Here is a 15,444-nt window from a genome sequence, read left to right on the forward strand (position 1 = left end):
AAGACAATGGTGATTGGAAGGCCATTCCAGGCACAGGACAGGGAGTCCAGAGAATGAAAAGAGAATATCCAGGCTCTAGTTGCAGGAAACATCAGAGACACAGATGGTAGGAGAATATCAAAGACTAAAATGTAAAACCATGATTCCATGGCTCTTTGACTCTATAAAGAGAGAATTGTTTTATTTGGATACAGTTTATTTTGCCAGTTCCTTTCCATGCATTTCTTTTTTGCTGGCATCAGCATGGACAGGAGTGGTGAGACTAAAGATTTAATCATCCTTCATTCTTTGCTTTACTGTCACTGGAGTATAAAATGTGGGGGAGAAATTTTCCCTCTAAGATTTCTAATTAAATCCTAATTCCAGGACTAGAGTTTTTAGAATTCTTGAGAATGAACTCTGGACTTGAAGTTAGACTGCTATGGTTCCAATCCTGTTTGTGCCACTTCTTGGCCTTATGACCCCTGATGAGGAATGCACTTCTCAGAGCTTTGGTTTCTTTATTCCTGAAATGGGATGATTATACCTCAAAAGGGTTATTACAGGGATCATAGACCATCTTGCAAACAATAAAGCACAATACCAATTAATAATAATTCTAACTAGTAATTTGGTAGAATGAAAGGAAGTTCTATTTTCCTCTGTGACAATTATTCTACTATGATTGTAAACTCCAACACAGCATGCTAGAAGTCATCTGTTGTGAGCTGGTTCACCACAAACCTGTTAACCTTATATCCTTAAGAAGAGAGAAGTTTTTTAACGGTGCAGTTTGCTTCTCATTGCTTTACGACTATTTACTTCTGTTTAAGAGAAACCTAGTTATACCTTACAAAAGATGGCTGTACGCCGTAGATGTAATCACATCTCTGTCTATGCTGTTATCATTACTGAGACTCAGGCACACTGATAGTGACAGAACTAGTGCATGTCTATGAATTTATTTTGGTTCTTCTCTGTTTTGTAGATTGCACTGCATCACATTGACACTGTGGAGAAGTTGCCTATCACTAGCCTGGGCTGTCCCCTGATTCTCCACTGCAAGAACTTCCGGGTGGCCCACTTTGTTTTAGACTCCGACGTTGTGTGCCATGAGGTTTATATTTCACTGCTCAAGCTTTCTCAGCCAGGTAGTTATGATAGTATTTTTATCTAAAACCATTTTAATTGTTTTTTCCCAGAATCGCATAATGGAAAGATCATGGACTATGAAGTTAAACAGCAGAGTTTGAATCTGGGCTCTGCCACTTACCAGCTGCATGGTATTTAGGCAAATTATATAAACCTCTGAGCTCAGCTTATTCACCTGTAAAAGTAGTGATAGTACAAGCTCCCCATAGGGATTGTTTTGAGGCTTAAATGCATTTGTGAATTTTACTTTGTACTTGGTTTATAGTAGATGTTTAATAGATGTTTTTTCCTTCTCTCTCCTTCCCTCCTTTTATGCATCAACTTGTAAATTTTTTATCAGTCCAGGAAGGACCGCTACTTTGGAGCAAAATTTGTTTCCTGTTGTCCTGAAATCATTATGTTTGGCCCACTGTTCCAACCCCTACCTTCAGTTCTAACTAGAAGACTTAGGGCAGCTCATCAGACTCCTTAATAATGCACTTATTCATGCCTCCTCCAGCCTCACCCTCTCATCCTCCAACCCTACCTCTAAGTGACTAACCTGTCAGCTTCCTCTGATTTAAGTCTGTGGAATTTCCATGCTCTTATGTTTTCCCTCCCATTTTCTTCCATCCTTTCCTCAGAAGAATTCCTTAGAATTTGCTGTTATTTTATTGACAGAGGTTACTTGTCAGCCAGCCTGATACTTTATAAGTCTCTGGCAGACTCTATCCATCTCTGGAAAAGTTGTTGCCACATAATTTGGTCAAATGAGTTATTGCTTGCATGTTGCATCTTGTGAAGAGAGAAAATGGGGTTGACAGGAAGAAGAGAAGAAATGGCCATTTATCAGCCAGAAGCAGGTATTGGCCTGACAAGTACAATGCAAAAACACTGTTAATGTTTTGCAGTGTGTTACAACAAACAGTGCAATTATCACATTGAAGCTCAGTTAAAAACTTTTGGTAAGGACTACTTTCCCACATGTGAAACCCTGAAGCTTCAGTTCAGTCCATGATCCAGCAATTCACAGGAAGCCAGGCAGAATGTTCCTGCTTTGTATTGGTATCACAAAAAATTAAAAACATTTTTAAAAGAAGACTGAAGCAATATACCAGTTCTTATTCCTTACATAAAGTCAACTTGGTACACAAATCATTGTCCTTTTCTGGGGCTGTTTGAGAAACATTCCCTTCGGGAGAAGGAAATCTAGCCTATTTTTTTGTATTATCTCTTGTTCTTTAAGTTTTACTCATTATTACTTTATTTTCATGCCTATCTCTCTTCTCCAGCATTACCCGAAGATCTATATGCTTTTTCTTATAATCCCAAATCCTCAAAAGAGATGAGGGAAAATGGATGGAAAATGATTGACCCAATATCAGACTTTGGGCGTATGGGAATACCCAATAGATACTGGACCATAACAGATGCCAACAAAAACTATGAGGTAATTTTGTCATTGTTGTTTTCCTTTTGGTTCATTTAATTAAAACAGAAGAATATCAGAAAACAAGGTTTTGAAAAAAGAAGAAATCTCTCATAATCTCTCCTTTTCATTCAACATTCAGCCATTCAATGAGCATTTATGAAGTACCCACTGCACTCAAGATGCTGAGTCAGAGTTCTCATAGTCTAAATCATAGGGTGCTATGGGAGCATAGATGAGTATGTGGAATTCAGACTGGAAAGCCAGAAACAGCTTGATGCTTTGGTGAATAGCATGAAGAAGGAAATCTGTCCTAATTTATATAGAGAGAGAAGGAAGTAGGTTAGGAAGTAAAGCCAGATCATGAAGGGCTTCTTGGCAAAATTAAGGAATTTGAACATTATCCTGAAGACAGTTAGGAGCCACTAGAGTATTTTAAGCTGGAAAGGAATGTGGGTATATTTGTATTGTAGAAAATAACTTTGGTATTGGTGTGGAGAATTGGTTTGCTGTAGCTAAGAATGCAGGAGAATGATTTGAGAAATGATGAGAACCTGAACCAACGCAATGACTATGGATGGGGAGGAGATGGTTTTAAGAGATATTTAGGTGGTAGAATTGCCAAAACCTGGTGACAGATTAATGTGGCTAGGAGAAAAAGGGAAGTTTAGTATGCATCCCAGGTTTCCTGGTTTCTGGCTTAGCTGCCCAAGTGGGTAATGGATATGTTAGCCAAGATGTAAGGGGCACAGGAAGAGGGAATGTCAGTGTCTTCAGTTTTAGACTTGAGTTCAAGTTGATTAAAAAGATACCAAGTATTTGATATCAAGCGTTTGAGTCTGGATCTCAAGAAAGAGCTCTGGGAATGTGTTGGGGGTCCCCAAGACCATCTCTCAGGTTCAGTGATTCACTAGGAGAACTCACAGGACTTGGCATAAAGTTGTACTTGTGGCTGTGATTTATTACAGTGAAAAGATACAAAGCAAAATCAGCAAAGGGAAAAGGGGCAAAGTCCGGAGAAAACCGGACGCAAGCTTCAGAGCCCTCTGCCAGTGGAGTAACATAGGACGTGCTTAATTCCTCTCGCAACAAGTTGTGACAACATGTGGAAAATGTTGTCTACTAGGGAAGCTCATTGGAGAATCAGTGCCCAGGATTTTTATTGGGGGCTGGTCACATAGGCACTCTGCCTAGTGTGTACCAAAGTTCCAGATGACCAGAAGGAAAGCAGGTGTTCAGAATAAATCACATTATTTGCACAAAAAGTTTAGGCACAATGAGTTACTCTTACCAGTTAGGGAATGGTGGGAACCCTCAAAAATCCAAGATCCAAAACACCAGCCAAGGGCCAACTTTGCAAGCAGACCTTTCTAAGGATGGCAGTCAGGCCTGCTGTGATAACTTTTCTGCATAGGGAGTCATTGGTGTTTAAGTGGTATCTCTGAATTATTGGATCTTTATTTCCAGGCTTTACTGTCATCAAAAGACAGCCATTGTAATGGCTTTCTGGTAACACAGTTTGAATAGCCACTAGATATGAGGGTTGATGAGCTGTCATTTAGCAGGACCAACTGTGAGGTAGCTTGTTAGCATCAGACTTGACAGGAATGAGTAGAGACAAGGTGAATTCTTTCCAGTTCAAATATGTGTCTAAGTCCCCCAAGTGAGGTCTGATATATCTCTGTTGGCATCTTGGATGCACATAGCCTTCTGAGTTTAAAAAGGAAGCTCCATGTATTTCTCTTTGTATGACCAGCTTGGCCAAAGTCTAAGCCAAGTAAGGGGATGGGTAGAGAACATTTTCTTTTTCAAATGTTTGGTGTTCTTAGGACATTGACACTGTTTTCTTTTCTTTTTTTTTTTTTTTGCTGAGGAAGATTTGCCCTGAGCTAACATCTGTTGCCAATTTTCCTCTTTTTGTATGTGAGCCACTGCCACAGCATGGCCACAGAGGAGTGGTGTAGGTTTGCCCCAGGGAACTGAATCTGGGCTGCCAAAGCAGAGCGCACTGAACTTAACCACTAGGCCACCAGAGCTGGCCTCTGAGGACATTGACTTTAGTGAGTTATGTAGAGCATTCTTGATCTGATCCACCTCTAATATTTTTTGCCTATTCACTTTTTTATTTGATCCATCATCAAATGTTTAAGAGTGTTCTTTACTTATTGGAGTGATTAGAAATATTTTGGCAATGTTAAGTCTATACTGTTATAATATTTTGTCATTATCTCTTTGGAAAGATAGATTTTGATAACCACTAAAAGCTGATAAATTTAAGAAACTGTATCAGTCTTTTTATAGAGTAAGTAACAACTAAAATGTCAATACCTCCACCTCTAGACTAGTATTTTAAATATCCTCAGGATGTGCATACTTGAAACCCAGTATGCATTTTAAGAAAGATTAATCATGTTTCCTCCTTCTCCACCTCTGCCTTACGTTTGAGTCTATTTGTTTTAATTTACTTGTTTGCAATATACATTGTTAATTCTGATAGGCAAGTGTAGGAATTTCAGAGTAAGGATAGACATATGTTTCTACTTATAATGTTAGTTATTCTAAAGTTATATTTTGTTCTTGTATGTCTCACTATTTTCCTTTCTAGGAAATAGTACCATGCTTAGAAAATCTTTTATGCATCAAGGATATTTTGTTCCTGTTTCTGAGGAATGGATGATTCTAAATGATAAATACCAGTCAGCTAATGTTTGAGTGATTGCTATTCTAACCTGTTGCTGGCAAGTGAAAAATGTAAAAAAAAATGAGTTTAAAAAAGTGAGTTTATTTTCTTTTAGATATGCAGTACCTACCCTCCTGAAATAGTGGTTCCTAAATCTGTTACCTTGGGAACGGTGGTTGGAAGTTCGAAGTTCAGAAGTAAAGAACGTGTACCTGTGCTCTCCTACCTCTACAAAGAGAACAATGTGAGTTGAGCAGACTTCTCTTATGAGAACTAAACCTGGCTCTAGAAGACCTGGGTTTAAGTCCCACCACTGCCACTTCCTAGCTGTGTGACCTCAAGCAAGTTACTTCTCTGAACTGTAGTACTTCTGAGGGTTTTTAACTGGGTCATGTGACGGAAAAATATATGTGGACTTTGTAAATTGGGAAGTATTGTGCAGATGCGAAGTGACATTTTTAGTGTGCTCATTTGTTTGTTTCCTTCTCTGCAGGCTCCAGCTTGATGGGAAGTTGTTGAATGAAAGGGAACTAGTTGTATGAGAAGATATTTGAGGACTGTATCTTCCCACTAGAACACAGATGTCCTTGATTCTTTCTCACTACTTTTCATATAATTTAAGGAAGTAGTGAAAAGCACTTAGCTCTTCTATTTGAGTCCCCTTCCATAGGAAAGGATAACTTCCATAGGATAGTTCTTGCCTGTTGTGGTCACTCTGAGATCTGGAGTTAGACAAACAGTCAAGTTCTCAAGGCAACTATTCAAGTGCTAAAGAGTAGTGGGTGTCCTTGTGTCAAACTATCAAAGTAAGCAGACTCCTTAAAAACCACAGCAAAGTGTAATGCAGTCCATTAACTAATCATTACCAGACATACCTGCTAAATAGCTATGTTGTTTTTATATTGAAATGGCTTGAAACAAACCAGCCCTCCAATTTGCTATTAACTCTGGAAATGGGTGAACCCTGTTCTCTTTAGATACTCTAGATCTTTGCTCTGTCTTGAATTCTCCTGCCACTGCAAGCCTCTGGTTTATATGGGAGATAATACTGGGACTATAAAAAGTGGGGCAGTTTTTATGGCTGAGTAGTCCCATTTGCAACAACACGGATAGACCTTGAGGGTATGATGTTAAGTGAAATAAGCCAGACAGAGAAAGACAAATACTGCATGATTTCACTCATATGTGGAAAATAACAAATACGTGGATAAAGAGAACAGATTAGTGGTTGCCAGAGGGGAATGGAGTTGGGAGGTGGGCAAAAGGGATAAAGGGACACATACATATGGTGATGGATAAAAATTAGACTACTGGGGGTGCGCATGATGAAGTGTATTCAGGAATTGATAAACAATAATGTACACCTGAAATTACACAGTGTTATAAACCATTATAATCCCAATAAAATTACTTGAAAAAAAAAAGCAGAGCAGTTTCAGAAAAATACTAGCCTAATACTTATTGAGAATAGAATTTTATTAAGGAAACATTCAAGATATGATTTTCTGGTAGTCTGTATTTGCCAAGACTGGGTTGGGAATCTTAGCCAGGTAGAAAATAAAAAAAGAGTATTCTGAGCAGCAGTTTGTGGTAATACAGCCAACATGCCGGAGGGAGGCAGGAGGGTGCCCCAATGTCAGTGGAATGGCTGGGCTTCAGAGCTACATCTCTCTTTGATGCACTGTCCTGAATTGGTGTATCCTCTTCCTCTGCTCATTGAACCTGGGATCAATGAGGAATTGTGACCATCTTTGCTTATGATCACTCAACTGACACGTTTTTTCCTTACAGGCTGCCATTTGCCGCTGTAGCCAGCCTCTGTCTGGATTTAACACTCGCTGCATAGATGATGAGCTCTTGCTAGAGGCCATTAGCCAAACAAACCCAGGGGGCCAGTTTATGTATGTTGTAGACACAAGACCAAAGGTATCTATTCTTCAATGACCTCTTTGATGTTCCTACTTCACTCATCTTGCAATCCCCCTCCCCACATGTTGAGCTTTACAGTGTTATTGGGAAAGTTAGGTTTGTGTTATATGGGCTTATAGTGTAAAATCATTTGAGCAAGCCATTTGGAGCTCATTTTATTGTAGACTGTCACTGTAAAGCAAGACTGTGAGCAGGTACTTTGAACAACCTACCTTTGCCGCCTCCTGAATTTGTGATATCTGAATTGAATGGCCTGGAGGCTCTTTGACATTCCCTCATCTTTTTCGCTAAATCTGTTCCTTAATCAGAATTTTCAGTATTCCTCTTCTGTGGTCTAAATCTACTATCAGAGAGAGCACTTCAACTTAACACTGGAAACTTATTAATACGAACATATCTTTCTGTACATAATGTATTAAACCACAGTGGGTTAATAATACTTTCGTGTGTCCTAAAGGAGCAGGGCTCACAAATGTGACTGCTACATGATTAACAAAAATTCTTTGGCTTATATGGCAGTAATTTTTTAGCACACAGCACTATTTGCTGATTAATTTTTTCATAGTTCAATGAAGTGCAGTGTAAATCTTGGTCCTAGAAAAAAAAAGACCAGGAAAGTAATTTTGCCATGGATTTTGGCAGTGGGCATGGGCCTAGTGAAATCCTTTGATCTTTCCAAAAGCCAAAACCTGCGTGATTTGTTACAATGTGTTTTGCCAGGCTGACCCTTTCAAAGGTGAATGTCACAGAAAGGAGGGTCCTCAGATCAACCTAAGTATCAGCCTAAACACACTGCATTAATTCCTTGACCTTCAACATTTTGTTTAGCTCTATAAGGGATTGTAGAAGAATTAATTGTGCCCCATGAGAGCAAGTAAAGGACAGATTACCTTTTCTTGAAGGTTGTCCTTTTCACAAAGAGCCCCAGAAAGAAATAATTTTGCTTCTACTTTGATGTGTGGAGTATGGCTGACTAGGAGGTTTCATTGCTGACTAGTGATTGCTAAATTGGTGATTTAGATCTAAGCCTAAGCCAGGTTGTTGTGGCTTCAGAGTTGAGTAATTGGATGCACACAAAACCAGATAGTGGCCTTAGACACCTCTCTGCCCCATTTTGGGGATCTTGCACTGGCTGTTCTTCAGAGCTACCTAGGACTGACTGGGCTCAAGAGAGAAAATAACTTCCCTTTCTGCTCAGGCACCATCCTTCAGTTTCTCAGAAGTTTACTGACTTGCTTCAACTGTACCTATATCTCACATTCTAGGATTGGAAAGAGTAATCAAATCTGTATCTTTCATCAAGATTAAATAATCTTAAAATGGTAAAGAGAAAGAAACCAAGCTTTTGAACAACCGAAAGGATTGGTGCTTTTGTCCAAACCCAAGACCAAAAGCCCTCTTTAACAGGTCCCTTTTTCCTTTCTCAGAAGGCCTAGAAATATCTAGCAACTTCCCTCTTCTGGATGCTTAGATCTATACTTTTAGTAGAAACTGTACTGTAGTGAAAAAATTACAATCTTGGAAGTCAGACAAACCTGAGGTCAGATCCTTCCTTTAGCCCTTATCCATATGATCCTGGTTGAAATTAGTTTATCTCTCTGAGCCTGTGTTCTTATAGGAATAATCATAGTACCTATCTGGAGGGACTGTAGTGAGGATTTAAATGAGATAGTGTATATAAAGGATCTATCACAGTGTCTGGCATATACTAGGGGCTCAATAAATATTATATGTCTTCCCTACTTGAACACTGGGCTGCTACTATGTAGCTGTTCCTCAGATCTGCCAAACATATTCTCAAAGAGTGTGTACTAGTATGATATAACCAACTGTCTGCAGTAGCTGGCTTTTCTAGTGCTGCCCAGATCTGGGTAGGGACTACTGTAATTAGTGTTTTGTTTTCTGAAGCATCCATCAATCACAGCAAACTTCCTTGCTACTAGGTGGCTGTTGCTTATACCTCCACAGATGTTCCTTTGACGTGTGTCATTAATTTAATGAAAGCTCAGTGACATTGTGTGGTAAGATATCAAAATTACCATCACGTTTCTCCCTTTAACAAGTACTTACATTCTAAACAGAATATGTTGACACTTAGACTTCTTTCCTATGCATATGTAAACGTGAATAGTTTGTGCTTTTGAGGTTTTAATGGCATTCTTTTCTATTAATACAAAAACCACACCCTGTCCACATACATGCTCCTCCTGCCTTCTGAAATGTACAATACTGGAAGATGAGAAAACAGGCCCAGACAACAGAAAATCATTTAATTAGTAACAGGGTTATCATCCTAGAAGGTATCTTGGCTACTTTCTAGTTATTGTATTAATATCTCCTTTCTGCAAGTCTCATTTACTTTCCATCCCTCCCAGCATTCTTCATATGACTTAGAAATACTCTGATTACCACAAGCTGACCATAGCATTAAAAACAGCTCTTGGTAGTTCCGTTTCAATTTTATCAGTGAGTAAAAGTCATTTATCTCATGCAATTATGTTTTAGACATTTTTCTAGAATAGCTATTTAAATTAATTGGCCCTGAAGATCTTAGACTTCTTTCTAGAGCCTCTCAGTTCTAAAGATTTTTGAACTTTCACATGTTTCTCAGTATAATGCCTTTTTAGCTGAGAAAACATTTGTTTGTGATAGGAAGCTCAAAATTATTTCAGTTCTTCAGATCAGATATCTTTACAGCTACCATATCTTTCAATCTCTTAATCAGGGTTTTAGTAATAAAACCAAAAACACTAAATCTCTCTCTTTCCCTATACTACTGTGTTATTTAAGATACCTGATCTAAAAATCAGTGAAATTCTCTCCATTCCAGAATGTGCCCTGTCTGATTTACATTCTTTTTAAATGGGTAAGATTTAAAACTGTTTAGAATGAGGCATTGAGATTGCTGAACCCTGTTCTTTCATCATCTGCTCTATCTGCTCTACTATGTTCTCAACTATTGCAGTTGAATGCCATAGCCAACCGAGCAGCTGGGAAGGGGTATGAAAACGAAGACAACTATGCCAACATTCGCTTCAGGTTCATGGGCATTGAGAACATCCACGTGATGCGGAGCAGCCTGCAGAAACTCTTGGAAGGTACAGGGATTTCACCTTGGCTAGGCCAGAGGCCATAGCTTTGCATTATTATATACACAAAAAGCATGCCTGATTGGGGGTAGACCATAAAAGCAACCAGGTGAGCAGAGTCAATAGGTGATAAGGTTTTTACTATATAGTATGAACCCAACTTACACAGTACTGAATTATAGCAGTGTTGGTCTGGCAGAGGAACCAAGATGTTCAGCTTCATAACTCAGTGGAGTCCATCTGGGTTTAGTTGCTGTTGAAATCATTTCTCTCTATAGAATTACAGAGGCTGTTGTTCAGGGGTGAGTAGATCAACATAAGTATAAATGAATTTGGGATTCATTTCATCATCCTCAAGGTAAGAAGTCACCTCATTTAATGTGCTATAAGGAGTCAGTCTGATTTCATCACTGTACTGGTAAAAGGGGTGAATTTAGACTTTAAAGGAATAAAGCTGATATCAGATAAGTTGGGTCATTTGTCATCACTGCAAGATAATTGGAGTCAGAATGGGATAAAAATGAGATTGGGGCCTTATAAGACTCTTGAGTCTAGAACATTTCTTCGAAAGCCACTACCCAGGATTCCATGAAGTGGTATGTCAACTCAGGAGGAAATAGTGAAAACCTGCCTTCTTTAGTGAACTCCCTGTTATTCCTCTATTCTTCAGTTTTGTACTTATGCTGTCTGCTAGGACCTCTCCCTGACATGACCCTTATCAGATCCTGTCTCCTCAGTCTTGCATCCCTTTTAGGATATTAGTGTTCCTCTTCCTTGCGTTTCTTCCGCCTTTCTTTTTGTCCCAGATTATTCTATAGTACTATGGAAGAAGGGGACCTTTTACAGATTTTTGAAACAAAAGATTGCCCTCTGCTGGATAACCAGTACAAAGTGTATTAAATTAACTGGAATTTTTTTTTTCAACCTGTTGAGACAGCACAGGGCTGTAGGGAAGTGGTGGGGGTGTGGGAGTAGAGACAGATGTTGATGGTCTGGGTGGAATTAGGATGGGAATCAAATGTGTTTTCCAATCAAAGGAAATGTGAGTGTTTTCCTGTGGATGCTGACTCAGTCTTCTGACTCTCTTCTTCAGAGATTTCTGTGGGCGTGGGGGTGGGTTCTACAACTCAAGAAAGCAGAGACCCAAGCTGGGAGATATGGTAGGCTCTAGCCCTAGTCCTGTCCCTGACTCATTGTGTGGTTTCCAACTAATCATTTGTCCTTTCTGTGCCTCAGCTTCCTCATTTACGAAATGGGGATCCACTTTGTCTCCTTTCTTGGTGAACAAACTGAGGTAATTGTAAATTTCAATCTTTGCTTCCTTTTCTACCTTAGTTTGTGAATTGAAAACTCCAACAATGAGTGAATTTCTTAGCGGCCTGGAGAGCTCAGGGTGGTTGAGACACATTAAAGCTATTATGGATGCTGGAATTTTCATTGCAAAGGTAATAATCAGGACTTTTAAGAACTTGCACTGACTTTAATTATGGGATCTCTTGAAGTAGCAGTGTATCATGGTAGAAATATTGTTGTAAAGAAACCTAGTTTCTAGATTCATCTCTGCCACTAATTCACTCTCTGCCTTGATAAATCTCTTCCCTTCTCTGGATCTTAGTTTCTCTATACGTAAAACAAGGTGGTTGGACTAGAATCTAATGGTATAACTTTTGGGGGACCCAGAGATCTCTGAGAATATGACGGACTCTGTCCCCCTGGAAAACTGTACATAAGGCTATACATACAAAAAATGGACCTTAATTTCAGGGGGCCCACAGACCTCTGGACTTCAGGTTAAAAACTCTTAGATGATCTCTAATGGTCCTTCCAGCTCAAATACTCTCTGATGTATTTTTGTGTTGATTCCGAGGTATCAAGAGGAAGTAAAAGTGGGTGTAAAATAAATGAAGAGCTTGTGTATCTATGGGTTTTCAAAGCTCTGAGTATAAAGCAGAACTTTTTGACTTCTTTGTATAGGTCTGCCTCTGAATGCAGCCTAAGCAGGCTTCATTTATGCTGACTCACTTATTTTCTGACTGCTAGAACACTGTCCTCTGTATCATTTGCTAGGCGATGTAAAAAATAAAGAAATTTAGAATGCACATTTTCCCATTTTGAAGTTTTGTTGATATCAATATTCCTACATGACAACTCTCCCTTTTCACCCCACCCCCCATTAAAAGTAGAGAAAAGGAGACAATGACTTTTCACTCCTCTGCTGTCATTTTCTCGGTTGAAGGTAATAAATTATATAGCCTCTAGCTTAAAAGATTTGAACAGTGTGTATAATTAACTGACTTAAATATCCAGCCCTAGTGCTTTTCACTTTCCTAGTCCTAGTGCCTACATTTTTCGTTGTAATATGTTTATTAATGTTTACTATGTGATCCACTTGGTTGTTTCAAGCCCACTGTTCTAACCATCCTTCATACTGTTCCTTTTTTACATCTCCTACACCCATACATCTATATTCCCTTTATGAAACTAATGTCATTAGCCCAAAGAGAGTGAGGATCTAGAAGAGGGGTATATTTTATCCCTCAGTACAACTTCATAAATATCGGTTGAATTAAAATGAATGAATGGAAAAGATAGGCTTGGGATTGTACAGTTACCCTGTGCTCCCCATCTCCATCACCACCTATCCAGTATTCCAAGCTTGAAAACTCAGTCAGCCTTGAATTCTTTCTCTTTCCCTCCATCTGGCGATTGCCCAGTCCTACCAGTTCTACCTCAAAAGTGTTTCTCCAATCTGTCCTTTCTTTCCAGCCTCTACTGCTACTTCCCTAGTTAAGATATTCATCATCCCTTGCCTAAAGTACTATAGTAACTTCCTAACTGGTTTACTTATCTCTAGTAGTTCTCCCCAGTTTGGCCACCAAATTGCTTCTAAACTCCTTTCTTGAGCACATGTGATAATGTTACTTTAAGCTCAAAATCCTCCATTGGCTCCCTGTTGTCTATAAGACCCTGGCAATAGTGAACTTCTTGTTCTCAAAAACACTATAGTACCCCTCCCTCTCTCTCTTTCTTTCTCATTATCTTTATTTTATTTTTTCTCATTATCAAAGTTATCCATGTTCATTATCAAGGAAGTAAACATTTCAGAAATGTATAACATAAAATGTAAGCGTCCACAGTAGTTTGTCCCACAACACACACATCACTTTTAATAGTTTAATGTGTATGCCTCTAGATCATCACTGTCTACTTGAACTTTCTATGAGGATGGAAATGTTCTAGATGTGTACTAATACAATAGCCACTAGCCACATGTGGCAGTTGGACACTTGAATTGTGGCTAGTGAGACTGAGCAACTGAATTTTTAGTTTTATTTAATTTTAATGAATTTAAATTTAAATAGTGACTTATGGCTAGTGAATACCATATTGGACAGTACAGCTGTAGAGTTTTTTTTAACATATATACTTACATATATTATTACCACTTTGTAAAATTGGGATTATACTGTGAATATTGTTCTGCAACTGACTTTTTACACTTATATAATGAACGTTTTCCAGGTCAGTTCAGTCAGTACTACTTCATTCTTTTCAGTGACTGTATAATATTCCATTATGTGAATTTATCATAGTCCCATGTTAATGGGCAGTTCAGTTATTCCTAGTTTTTCACAATTGCAAGACATTGTTGCACCAAATACCTTTGGATATTTATCTTTATATGTGTGGACATTCTTAGAAATGGTTTTTCTGAGTCAAAAAGTATAAATATTTCAGACTTTTCTAGATGTGGCCAAATTGTCCTCCAAATGTCCACCAGTTTCCATTACCACCGACAATGCCTATTTCTTCACATTGCTAGCAGTGGTTATCATCAGTCTTTTTAATCTTTTCCAATATGATTGGCGATGCATTTTATGTCACATTTTAATTTGCATTTCTTTAATCATTAGTGAAATCGAGCATCTTTTCCTGTCCACCAGTGACTTTTCACTCCATTTGGAGCCCTAGGAAAGAGTGTAGTTGCTACTGTCAGACCTCTGACACTACCTGAGGTGTCTGGTTAACTGAGAAGTTACAAAGGTTGAGAAACTTTTTTCCATATCTCTCTAAATCTTGTCTCACCTGTAACCTAACTATTCTTCTAGGAATATCATTTCTTTTGTACCTTCTACTACAAAGGTTACTCATTTTCCCACACCCCATGAACTGCAGGGCCCACAGCAGGTTCAGTATTACCCATGCTCCTTACAAAACTCCTTCCTCCTTTCAGGTCTGTTTCATTTAGCTATACCACTCTGTACCTCTCCTAGTTACTCTCCCTTCTCCATTAAAGACTTTGGGAATGGCCTTAGCACCTTCCTCTCCATCCTGATTCTTTCTCTCATTCCAGAAGATTTGAACGTGCATGTACAACCTATCAAACACTCTGCACTAATAGTTCTTTGAACTTTTATACTCCAGTTCTCACACTCTCACTCTAACTAGCTTGGTTCTTCTATCCTATAGAGACTTCTATACTTTTAACTCCTCTTTTTCCTCCTTCTCCCACCTTCTTCCCTATCTAGCCAAGACCTGGTGGTGTAGCACTGCATCCATTCTACCTTGCCCGTTATCCTTCCCCTCTACCTGCCCTGCTAATCCCATCATTTTCTACTTTCTCTGCTTTTATATCCTGACTACTAAACATTGCTGCAAGGAAGTAAATCCCATAGCCATATTAATTGGTCCCAGTCCTGGTCCACCAAACAGATATTCCTAATTTGTACCTTGCTTTTAAGCTGGCTACACCACTGTTACTCCCCTCTCTAAGCACATATTCAAACATGTCTCCTTCTTCATGGAAAAATTAAGTTTATCTCTTATCTTCCCACTAGTAATCCTTGCCACTTTTGGGGGTGGCTCTTTTTCCTTGCTATCTCAGAGGAAATGGTGCTCCATCTTCTGTGTAAGACTAATTCCATCTACCTGTATTCTAAATTCCATCCCCTTTCTTCAAGGAACCTCTTTCTCCCACATTTCCAACATACTGCTTTTGACTGGCTTTATCCCTCATAAATGTGCTGAAATACTTTCTCATTCCTAAAAAGAACTTTTCTTATCCTCTTCTAGCTATTGTCCTTTTCCCTCTTGGTTAGAGCTTTCTTGAAAGTAGTTGGCCTTCCCCATTAGCACTTCCTCATGTCCCTTTACTCTTTAGTTCACTGAGATATGATTTCCATACCATTACTACTGTTGTTGCTTAC

The 15,444-nt window shown here is 38.8% G+C and overlaps 1 protein-coding gene across 5 annotated transcripts in view; it reads left to right on the forward strand.

Moving 5' to 3' along the window:
• Positions 1 to 15,444, forward strand: part of LOC124245707 (myotubularin-related protein 8) — a 187,007-nt gene that overhangs the window by 64,040 nt on the left and 107,523 nt on the right. For 4 of the 5 annotated variants that reach the window (XM_046673353.1, XM_046673355.1, XM_046673354.1 and 1 more), the window contains 6 exons: positions 968 to 1,130; positions 2,403 to 2,560; positions 5,335 to 5,463; positions 7,011 to 7,145; positions 10,114 to 10,246; positions 11,573 to 11,682. In XM_046673353.1, the coding sequence (XP_046529309.1) occupies positions 968 to 1,130; positions 2,403 to 2,560; positions 5,335 to 5,463; positions 7,011 to 7,145; positions 10,114 to 10,246; positions 11,573 to 11,682 (828 nt within the window). The remainder of the gene's footprint in view (positions 1 to 967; positions 1,131 to 2,402; positions 2,561 to 5,334; positions 5,464 to 7,010; positions 7,146 to 10,113; positions 10,247 to 11,572; positions 11,683 to 15,444) is intronic. The other variant, XM_046673356.1, reaches the window with a different exon arrangement.

Source organism: Equus quagga, chromosome 10 (assembly GCF_021613505.1).
Source record: "Equus quagga isolate Etosha38 chromosome 10, UCLA_HA_Equagga_1.0, whole genome shotgun sequence".
Taxonomy (NCBI): Eukaryota; Metazoa; Chordata; class Mammalia; order Perissodactyla; family Equidae; genus Equus; species Equus quagga.